The sequence below is a fragment of the Propithecus coquereli genome, unplaced genomic scaffold (assembly GCF_000956105.1).
Source record: "Propithecus coquereli isolate 6110/MARCELLA unplaced genomic scaffold, Pcoq_1.0 Scaffold77, whole genome shotgun sequence".
NCBI classification, from domain to species: Eukaryota; Metazoa; Chordata; class Mammalia; order Primates; family Indriidae; genus Propithecus; species Propithecus coquereli.
In genome coordinates, this window is record NW_012153840.1 from 8,084,659 (window position 1) to 8,096,810 (window position 12,152).

Below are 12,152 nucleotides of genomic sequence, written 5' to 3' on the forward strand. Positions count from 1 at the left end.
GTTCTTTTTCTGTTTTAAATTTCATTGATACCTGGTCTTTATTATTTCCTTCCTTCTGCTTACTTCAGATTTAACTTGTCTTCTTTCGTTTCTTAAGGAGGAAGCTTAGATTCCTGGGTTCAGATCGTCTTCTTTTTCCCATATGAACACTTAATGCTACAAATTTCCCTTCAAGCATTGTTTTAGTATGTCCCACATATTTCACATTGTCTTTCCATTTCGTTCAGTTCAAAATGTTTTTATTTCATTTGAGACTTCCTCTTTGACCTGTGGATTATTTAGAAGTATGTTATTTAATTTCCAGACATTTGGGGATTTTCTTTCTAGATACCGTTGTTACTGATTTCGAGTTTAAACCACTACGTTCAGAGAATAAATTCTGTATGATTTCTGTCCTTCAGAAATTTTTAAGGTTTGTATTATGGCATAGAATATGGTCTATCTTGATGAATGTTCCACGTGCCCCTGAGAAAAATACGTACTATGTTGTTGTAGGGTGAAGTGCTTCATAAACATCAATTAGGCACATCTTGTTGATAGTGTTGTTCAGGTCTTCTGTATCTTCACTAATTTTCTGTCTACATCTTTTATCAATTACAGAGAGAAGTGTGTTGAAGTCTCCAACTATGACTATGGGTTCGTCTATTTCTCCTTAATAGTTTTATCAGCTTTTGCTTCCTGTATTTTGAAACTGTTAGGTGCATAAACATGTAAGATGGTACCATGTTCTTAAGAGAATCAAACCCCTTATCATTTTGCAACCTCTCTCTAAAACCCTAGTAACATTCCTCGTTCCGAAGTCTGCTTTGTGATATTAACATCGCTTTCCATCATTCTTTTGGTTTGTGTTAGTGTATCTTTTCTAGTCTTTGGCTTTTAACATTTTTTTTTTTTCAAAATGGGTTCTTGTAGATAGTATACAACTGATCTTTTCATCCAATTTGACAATTTCTGTCCTTAAATGGTATACTGAGATTATTCACATGTAATGTGATTACTGACATTGCTGGATTAAAATATACCAATTGCTAGTTGTTTTCTATGTGTTCCCTTTGTTATTCAATTTTTTATTAAAAGAAATTTTTTTTAGAAGTGGAGTCTTCCCTGTTGCCCAGGCTGGACTGGAACTCCTGGGCTCAAGCGATTCCCACCCTTAGCCTCCTGCGTTGCTGGGACTACAGGCACATGGCACCACACCCAGCTCTAGTTCCATTTTTTTGGTTTGTTTCTTTTTTCCACCTTTTTTGCCTCATTTTGGGTCATGTCTTAAAAGTTCCATTTTGTCTCCTCTACTGACTTATTATATGAACTTTTCTAAAAATTTTTCTAATTTTGTTTCTCTGAAGTTTCCTGTATATATTCTTTTTTTTTTGAGACAGAGTCTCACTGTGTTGCCCGGGCTAGAGTGCTGTGGCATCATCCTAGCTCACAGCAACCTCAAACTCCTGGGCTCAAGCAATCCTCCTGCCTCAGCCTCCCGAGTAGCTGGGACTACAGGCATGTGCCACCATGCCCGGCTAATTTTTTTCTATATATTTTTAGTTGTCCAATTAATTTCTTTCTATTTTTAGTAGAGACGGGGTCTCGCTCTTGCTCAGGCTGGTTTCGAACTCCTGAGCTCAAACAATCCGCCCGCCTCGGCCTCCCAGAGAGCTAGGATTACAGGCGTGAGCCACCGCGCCCGGCCCCCTGTATATATTCTTAAATACTCAGTGTCTACCTCCAAATAATATTATGCTGTTTCAAATACAGCGTGAGGACCTCACAACAGTGTGCTCCCAATGCCCACCCCCATGTCTGCAGCACTGGTGTCACGTAATTTACTTGTACGCATGCTGTAAATGCAGAATGATATTTTTACTTTAGTTGGTTATCTTTGAGAGCAATTAAAACATAAAATTCATTTCATCTTCATCTATTCCATTACCAGTGCTTTTCACTTCTTTGTGTAGACACAAGTTTTTATCTGGTATCATACTCCTTCTGCCTTAAGAAATTCTAAAGGAATAATAAAGAATAAGTCTGCTGTAAATAAATTTCCATAATCTTTGTTTGGGAAAATCTTTATATTGTCTTTACCACTTAAAGATATTTTTCGCTAGGTACAGAATTCTGTGTTGACAAGTTTTTCTTTAAAGACATTACTCTGTTGTCTTTTTTTTTTTTTTTTGAGACAGTCTCACTCTATCACCCAGGCTGGAGTGCAGTGGTGCAATCATAGTTCACAGTAACCTCGAATTCCTGGGCTCCAGCAATCCTCCTGTCTCAGCCTTCCAAGAAGCTAAGACTATAGGCACGTGTAACTATGTTCAGCTAATTTTAAAATTTTTTTGTAGAGATGGGGTCTTGCTACGTTGCCTGTGCTACTCTTAAAACTCCTGGCCTCAAGTGATCTTCCTGCCTTGGCCTCCCAAAGCGATAGGATTACAGGTGTGAGCCACCGCTCTGGCCTCTATTGGTTTTTTTGGGGGGAAGGTTTTTGAAAGAAATGTCTATTGTAATTCTTTGTTTCTCAGTATGTAGTCTTCTTTCCTCTGGCTGCCTGCAAGATTTTCTTTGGTTTTGTTTTCATCAGTTTGAATATAACATGCTCTTGGGTTTGGTTTTTGTTTTGTATTTAACTTACTTGAATGTTCTTTGGATCTGTAAAAATTCTTGGCCATTATTTCTTCAAATATTTCTTCTGAGATTCCAGTGACACATATGTTAGATGCTGTTTGTTTCATTTTCTCTGTTTCAGTCTGAGTAATGTTTGAAGCAATCTGTCTCTGAGTGCACCCGTTCTTCCCTTGGGGTGTTCAGTGCCATCAAAGACATTTTTCATCTCTGGCATTTGTAACGTTTCCATCTTATCTTTATCTGATGCTCCATTTCTATGCTGCAATTACCGAACAAGTCTTGCGTACGGCCCACCTTGCCCATTAGCCTTTAACGCATCACTCATAATCATTCTCACTTTCCTGTCAGACACTTCCAACTTCTGTGTCATAACTGAATGTTGTTCTGAGGACTGCTTTGTCTCTTGAGAATTTTTTCTTTTTCTTGCCTTTTTTTATGCTTCATAATTTCTTGTTGAAAACTAAGTAACTTGTGTAAGACGGTAGAGATCGGGCATGCCTTTCCTTCGTTAGACTAGTGTTTGAATTAATCTAATTAAGTTCTTGGCCAGGTTTGTGATTTGTTGTTGCTATGGTTGATAGAATATAATAGAGCTATCGATTTCCTCTAGCTACCCTTGGTGCTTCAGGCGGTAGCTGGAATTTTTTGTTTTTTCTCTATATCTGCTCCACTGTTGACTCTTGGTCTTCCTCTTGCACTGTGCCTTGGAGAGGGTCTATCTTTTGCAAATTCCTCGATTCAGTTAGCCAGTGCACGGTGACCCAGTGCCTGCATCTCGCTCCTCTCTGCAAGTGTGTCTTTCTCCTTAGATTTTGGGCCTGTTGGCTGCCTTGTAACCTCAGCACTCTGAAGAGGTCAAGAAAAATCATGAACTTACTGTCTGGCTTTTTTCATTATAAGTCTGGGGTGATGCTTGTTTCAGCTCTCTATATCCCTGAGCAGAAACTGGAAGAAATCTCATTCCGAATCATTTCGTTTTATGGGTCGTGTTCTCTCATGTGTTCTATCACTCTAGACATGGAACATTCAATTTATCCTGATTTCCCCACTTATTTCTCTTGCAGCTGGCATCTGTTCATGTAGCTGAATGGGCTTTACATACATCTTTTTCCTTGCCCTCCCATGTTAACTTTTAAAATCTCCCTTCTTATTCTGTTTTAAAAGCATTACCTGCCCTTGTAAGACAGGTAAACATATGAACTTAAAATCTTATCTTGTTGGCTCTAGTACCCTATATATAAAATGTGTAGACAATGATCAGTTAGCACTTTCCTTTCCCTTGGTATATATCTCTACTCAATTTCTAACATTTAAATCGTAACATTTTTAAGTTCCATCTTCACTTCCCTTGAGTAAGGAGTACTAAAGACTTTCTAAAGTACTAAAGACTTTAAACTTGTAGGTCTCAAAATGTTAATAAAATCAAGACACGCAAGAAACATTAGTCCTCCAAAGGTATGCCAAATGACAACAGATCTTCCTTCTCCACCAAAGTCACATCCTATGCGTGCTATTAGAGCCAAACATAAGCATCTACCTAAGTAGTGGGAACGTTTCAGATTCTAAAGTAGCTGCGTAAGCAGAGTTACCTGTAGCTTAAATTTTACAAAACAGTGAATGATGGAATATTGCTGTCGACTTAAATAGCCTTCAGGAAACAGTACGAATGGTATTACCAAGTCAATTGTAGATGATGGGAATAATGCAGGAAGTGAGAAAGGAAGCTATTCTGAGATGACACAGAGGTCAGGATGACAAACTGTGATACCAGCATGAGATCCCAGGCCAGGACAGCTGTGAGTAGGACTGACTACCAGACAATCAAGAAAACATTTAGAAATTTTACCTTTAAGACCTCCCCAAAACTGTGCTCTGTCAGGACACAGAATAACGATATATAGCAAAAATGGTATTTAACATAAATTCTTTTGCAGAGAGGGAGTCTGGTGGTGTCAAGGGACCAAAAAAAAAAAAAAAAAAGAAAAAGCTGTCATTCCTACCTTGTGCCCTTACACGTAACAGCAGGAGAAACAAATGGAATGCTTAGCTTCCTATCAAGGCAAAAAGAAAAAACTACAGGAAAGTATTTGCTACATGTGGAGAGAGTCCTATGGGCTCTGTATGGTTTGAACATGTGTGTCCCCCGAAAATTCATGTCAGAACTTAAACACCAATGTGACAGCAGTAACAGGGCCTTTAGGAAGTGATTATGTCACGAGGGCTCTGCCCTCACGAATGGGATTGTTGACATTATAAAAGGGCTGGAAGGAACTAGCTAAGTCCCTTTTGTGCCGTTCCCTCCCTCTGTCACGTGAGGACACAGAGTTCATCCCCCACCCCACTAAGGATGCGACGTTCAAGCACCGTCTTGGAAGCAGATCCTGGCCCTCACCAGAGATCAGCACCCTGATCTTGGACTTCCCAGCCTCAAAAACTGGGAGAAGTAAGTTTCTGTTGTTTATAAATTATCCAGGCTCAGGTGTTTTGTTGCAGCAGCACAAACTAAGACAGGGTCCCAGTGACATCACCTACGGGAAAAGCAGTTTGATTTTTTGTGGTGTAAATCATGTCAAGTACTGAAAAATATAGCTATTATTGACCTTAGACAGGAAATTTCACCCCTACTATGTAAAGTGCCTACATTTCAAAATGACAAATATCACTAATAACATTCAGGTGTCCAAAATCCATCACAACTTTGAAAACCATCTTAATTCAGGGAGAAAAATGAAGAGGAAGTTAGATAAATTAAAATGTCAATCTAATTTGATCTCTATATTACAGAACTTTCCTATGCTATATAATGTAGTTGGGTTAACTTTTCAAAATGATGCCAATTAACAGGACTGATCCAATTCTTTTGGAGTCCTCTTTACCTAGTATCTGAGAAAAGTAAACATCTATCAAGAAAAAAGCCAAAGTTTTTCATTCAATTTAGGTCACAAAATATTCTCCATTCATTTGAAATGATAGAAAAGGATTATAATATGCTTTATTATTTGAAATGCATTCTAAAATTAACTCTTTTGGTTTATAGACAGTTCATGAAAGGGGGGAAATCTATGAATTTTCTGGTATTTTCGGAAAAGTTAAGTCTTCAGTAAAAGCGTACTGAACTACGTTCTAACAGCATTTGGCTTTCAGAACAGCATCTGCTGCTGTCGTTATTATCATTGTTACTACCGTTATCTGGGCAAACAAAGAAACATGGAAAGCAGCAACACAGGTTCATGGCTTTATGCTCATGGCTCACATACATGACGTCTAGGCAGAAGATGACAGCCCGTGGGAGATGACAGCCCGTGGGAGGAGATCCTTGGGGCTGCCCTGCTGACTCACCACCACCAAGAGGTTCTGTGTGTGTCCCCATCGCTGGCTTGACTGACGATTTGGTCATTGACTCAATGTAGAGCTGCTGACCCAGATTCTTAATTTTGTTTACACTGGCATAGACCTGCTGCAAGGTCATCTTAGGAAAAGGAATGATAAAAATGTTTCAAAAATCATAAAAATGTGCATTAAAAGATACATAAACAAAATAAACTTAACTTCTGGTTCTCTGGAGACATAACAACTAAAAGCACAGCAATCACTTTAATTCAGTTTCCCACTGTGCCAGGTACACAGATACCAACTAACTGTCTTTTCACACCACCGCCCACCCAGAATGGATCACAGCGCCTCTCATCAGACGAGGGCGTTCAGTCACGAATACACGCTAAGACGGGAACACAACGCGCGCCCGCTCACCGGCTCCCTGTGCGTCTCCTCCACGCAGCGCCCGCTGGCCTCGCTGGAGGACGCGGCGCTGACGAGCTGCTCCTGTGAGCCGCTGCTTCCCAGGCTGCCGTAGCCGCTGGAAGCGCTCGCGTGCACGGGCTGAGGGGACAGACGGGGCCACGCTCAGAGTTACTGGCGATCGAAATGGCGGCATTACCTACCTCAGAGCTGATCTAGAATCGTCCGAAAATGAAGAGCAAAATTTCGGAAATCCTAAATTAAGTGTGTATAGCTTGATGCGTTTAACCCTCCTGCTGTCATGAAAGGCATTCCTCTGTCCTTTCAGTAATTCTCAAGGGCAAAGACTTGCTTTCTAGTCTGGGTAGGTATTTCTGGGACAACGAATTTTTAAAAAGCCATAGTACAGTTAATTTTTAAAAACATGAAAATAAACTCTAGCTCTTTATGCCAAGTTTAGAAGAAAACAAATTAAATATATACCATACTTTTTTTCTAAGAACTTTACAGATGCTTCATGCACCCTAGAGATTTTACAGGAGACATTTTGAAAACCACAGAGAACAGTTATTCTGTGTGACTCTGTGAGTTTTATTTACTACTATCTCACTGACTAATCTGTAGTGGAAACCATCTTTGGTATTTCTTTTCAACAAGTAATTTTTCCCACTTTTACCTTATAATAGCTAAAGAAATTGAGACCTACCATCCCTCTCCTCCCACCTTCAAAATTGGAATTGTTTTAAAAAATACAGAAGCCAAAACTCGCAGGCTGAGCACACTGGTGGCATTTGGAATGCAAGAAGAATCCTCTCACACAGCAGTAACTTTTCTGTCCTATTGCTTACTGTGACTCAGTTTGCTATCTTAAAACGAGTTCTTAAAAAAATGTTCTGAGCATTTAACACAGAATAATGAACAAAAAATTAATAAAACTTAATTTAAAAACAAAAAGAGAACGACAAAAATTTCAGAAATGTAGATGGTAAGGATTTCTTTCTCCTTACAGTTTATTTTTGTGAAGTGACTTTACTAAGACTAAATGTTAAAACATGATTACGGGAATTTTGTATTTACTTTTTTAAAATCTCACTTTACCTGCAAGAGAAGTTTGTGAATTTGTTGTTGTAATTCTGTTATGTCTTTGTCATTACTGTTCATCTTTTTTATTCTGGTAGCAAAAACATCCTCATTTAGTGGACTCCTACAAAATGCCAAGTGAAAGATTGAGTCAAACAATTTAAGATTCATCTACAAGGAAGTCTGAAATGATTTTTAATATTCGAAGAATAAATCTATGTTTTTACAAAGCAACTCTGTGACTATAAATATAGAAAATATTAAGTTAGAATTCTATTTATGGAAGTATAGAAAATGCTAAGAAGCAAATGAGATATTAATAGGCTTCTTAAGTTTCTCTATAGCACTGATCTTTCTGCAATTATTTCAGCAATACATATGCATAAATCTAAAATTAGTGACAAGTAACCTGCCTAGCTACTAAAATATCTATGACAATGACTGGCTTCAAAATTTGACATTAACTGTGTAACCTACTGTGAGAATTTTAAGACCCTAAATTTGCCACACAACGTTTAATGTTTATTGCATCCGACCACTTAAGCTATCTAAAAAGATGATTCTGTGCCCCACCCTAGTGGGGAAGCTGTGGCTGTTACAACACCTTTAATCTTATTTATATTCGAATTCTAGAGCACTTTAAATCTACCCCCTGAGGACAGTAAATGACAGATACGCCAACAAAGAGATCACAGAGAAGGAGCTAACATTTATTTAGGACCTTCTGTGTGACAGGACCTGTACTAGTTTTCACAATATACAATGAGAAAAACTAACATTTTCAAAACGCTTACAATTCCAAGTGCTTTACATTGATTACAATCCTTGCCCTGGTCGCCTAGCTGGCAAAGGGTAAGCGGTATTCACAGAGGGACCAGAGTCTAGGCTCCAGAGTCCACACTTGTCGCCACCGCACTGTACTGCCTGTCAGTACCTTGGAAAAGCAAGTACTAGCAATGAGGTATACTGAGTCAATACATCATCTCACTGAGTCCTCACAACAGTCCTCGCAAGTACGACTTATTCCTGACATGGAAAGTCAGGAATAGAGGATTAGAGTCTGAGGAACTTGCCCAAGTTCACATAAGCAAGAAGCAGCAGAGGCAGGATTTGAATTCACACGTCTGACAGCAAAGCTGTGCTTTCCTTTTGCCATTACGCCAGCCTGCTGACTCTCACAATTTGTCATGCAACTCAGTTACCTAAAAACTGAAACATTTTCCAAAGGCAGAAATCATTATATATATAAAAAAGTCATAGAATGTTGGCAGTGCCATAAAAGTAGTCAGGAATAAGTTCACGTGGAGACTACCCACTCATCATGCACGGTCCGCCATCACCGCGGACAGCTGTCCCATCCACCTTTATCTCATGGTAGGGGCCAGCGTCGGTGGCAAACTACCTGAATACCCTGCCTTATTCCACGACCCGACATACTCGCCTTTTACGGAATTGTTTTGTAGGTTGTCTGGCCCTCCCTGTTTCCCACCACCGTGTAAGCTCCATGGGTCAGGTTTTTTGCCTATTTTGTTCACTCCCGTAACTCTAGTGCCTAGAACAGTGTCTGTCTGGTCCACAGCGAGCACCCACTAAATATTTGTTAAAAGAATGAATAATACATAAATGAATGATCAGTGTGGGACTAAAAGTACATCTGAATCCTAATATAAATACATCCTGCATGTTACGAGCCTGAAAATCTTTCAGAGATACTTGGATTTTGTTTTTTAAGTGAAATTCTGAAATAGAAATAGAATAGACTGCTTCATATATACTATGATACTTAGACATACCTAGTTGTGAAAATTTTTACAAAACTAAATTGTGTATTTAATTATTAATTACATAACTCAAAACTTATTAATCTGCAGGTGACAGACAGCCTTCATCAAACAAGCGTCAAAAAAGCTCTGATGTAGTATGCTGCCTCCTACGTGAGGGAACCAGGAGTGAGAAAGAAAACCTGGCTTCCGTCTTCACTTTCAACTTCTCCCCTAAGCGATCCCTGGGAAAGTGACTCTACTTCACCGAGTGCGGATTTCACCTGTAAAATGGGAGGTAACATTACCTACGGGTTCTAACCTGTCTGCCCACGGTGGGAAGAACCCACAGAGACACACGGTGAGGGTTCCCTGCTAAACGCTCTCCCAGCCCCCTTCACGTTTCCACCGCCACGCTTCCCAAAGCTCTCGGCGTACGCCGCAGCGCTGGTTTTACTGTCTCTCCCGTTACAATGCGGGTTCCACGACGGTAAAGAGAACGTTCGTTTATTATCTCATTCTAAGGGTCTAGCACAATGCTTTACCCAGAGTAGGCAACTTATAAACACTTATTGATGGCATAAATGCATTAAAATTAACTTCGCAAATATAATGGATGATTATTGTTTTATGAGAGATAGTAACACCTGCTGAACCTTAAGTTCTTTCCCTCACTTAACCTTTGTTCTTGAGATGTAAATATTGTTATAATTTTTAAAAATACTGAAAACATTCTGGGTATGTCAGGTAACTTCGTATGTATTTAATCAGGGAACTGCAAAGACGACTCGGGAAATCTAGGACACATCTCTAGCACTGACAGAGGTGGGGAGAGTAGACCAGTCAATCAGCCCCACAGGGATGTCTCATGAGAGGAACTTCCTTGCTCTGGGGCTTTCCACATTCACACTAAGCAACCATCCGCTTTTATTTTCACTTCTCATAGGCTTCTCACTAGAGGAAAAAAGTCCTTTCTGACCAACACAAATAGCAATTACTTAGCAGTAATATTTCTCATTTTAATTATTAAATTTGTTTTCTAGCACAGATCAGGCTCATGAGTTAGGGCGGCAAGGAGGCCATTTCTTCCATTAACGTTCTAGACTGGCTCTGTACAGAGGCCAAACCCTAGAGTACAAAGAGGTAAGAACAACCTTGAGACTTTTTCTCACCGTAAGTATGCATCATCTCTACTATAATATTATTAATAACATGTGATTAAGTAAGTCTTACTGGTATGGTAGAGCTACTGTTCTCGGTTTTATGCTTACGTATACAATACTGTATAAAAAGTTAGTATCAGTCTGAGTCTCATGATACTAAAGAATTAAGGGAAACCTCGTGGCCAGGTCAAAAGACCTATAGGTCAATTAAAAATGGACCCAAAAGTCAAGGGACTAGGAGTATTTTAGGCTACGAGCAGTAGTGGGCCAGGTTGTTCTCTTTTACGTGATTCTGTTACATGGCAGGTTAACAGCAAGCAAATGAGCTGGAGTTACGCATGCTAGAAAAGAAGGATTAAAGAATCTAATTTTTAAAAATAATGACTTAATAAAATACACACAGTACATGGAATCTGAAGCAAAAGGCTGATATAAAAAGTTTTACATGCTCACTAAAAGGATCTTTAAAATAAAGAGAAAGCAAAAAAAAAAAAAACCCTCATTCATAGTTCCACTACATACACAAACCCAAAATTCACATTTTGTTTCCTTTCAATCTTCTTTTCCCTATTTCACAGTTTGTGTTTGTGTGTTTTAAACATAATTATAATCACAGGTACAAATAATTTTATAGGCTGCTTTTTACATCTAATGTGTCAAACATTTTCCCATGTTATCTCTGCAAAAATTTTTATCGACCAAATAAATAATACATCAAACAAATATTCCAGAGTTTACTTAATGATGGACATTTAGGTTAAGTCTGACATGATTTCTTTTAAGGCTCTTGGTACATATTGCCAAACCATCTTCCAAAAACACTGAAAAAAAAATCCGTGCTTTATTTAGTTCATGTGTCAGTTGATTCAAGCGGGAGTCAATGAGCTAAGGAATACTACTTGATAAAAGAGATTTTTAAAAAATACGAAAACTGATTGACTTACGTTTGAACTTTATGCCGACCAATGATGAAAGAAACCTTCCGGCTCCAAGGGTTCACAAAGCTGGACCAACTGGAATCCAGTATGATGTAATCTCCATTTTGAGTACAAAATCTAATGGGAGAATGTTCAAAGGGAGGATGGCCTGCATACTTCAAGACTATATAAAATAATAAGACCAAAATAGAATTTATTCAACACAGATATTAATTAGAAATGTCCTGTTTTAGTTATTTATTTGGAAATTTATGTTTAAATAGAAAACAATTGTACTAACAGTTTCAATACATGGTCTATCTGGTTAAAGTGTAGGCTCTAACGAGAAATGAGAAGGAAAATTAGAACAAATCAATAGTAAAAAAATTTCTTCCTATAAAGAAGTAGGTTCTTACCTTTTTGGTGTATGGCAACCATCAGAGAACGATCTTCTGGGTGCAAGTATGTTAAGATCGATGTTCCGATCAGGTCCTGAGGTAGATAACCCAGCAAAGGCACCGCTCTGGGATACAGAAACACAACACAGCATGTTACGCTCATCAAGTAATTTTTATACTTTATATGCTTTTAAAAATACTTCTTTATTTTATTCTGAATATGAAAAAATTTTATGCAACAGATGTTCATTACAGCATTTATTAATATAAATGCAACAAACAACCTAAGTGCTTATTCTGTGGGGAAATGGCTACGTAACCTAACAAATGTGGTCATCTGACATACTGCATCCAGATCATCTAGGGAGCTTGCTAAAAATCAGATTTGCAGGCTCATGCTAAGTTTACTAAAGCAGAATCTCAGAGGTAAGAGCAGAGATGTGTATTTTTAGCAAGTGCCTCAGAGAATTCTGATGC

The 12,152-nt window shown here is 38.6% G+C and overlaps 1 protein-coding gene across 1 annotated transcript in view; it reads right to left on the minus strand.

Annotated features, from left to right (window-relative positions):
• PER3 (period circadian clock 3) overlaps positions 1-12,152 on the minus strand; it is a 51,955-nt gene that overhangs the window by 26,192 nt on the left and 13,611 nt on the right. The window contains 6 exon segments of the mRNA XM_012662507.1: positions 2,914-2,926; positions 5,951-6,088; positions 6,370-6,498; positions 7,456-7,561; positions 11,305-11,461; positions 11,694-11,800. Of these exon segments, the coding sequence (XP_012517961.1) occupies positions 2,914-2,926; positions 5,951-6,088; positions 6,370-6,498; positions 7,456-7,561; positions 11,305-11,461; positions 11,694-11,800 (650 nt within the window).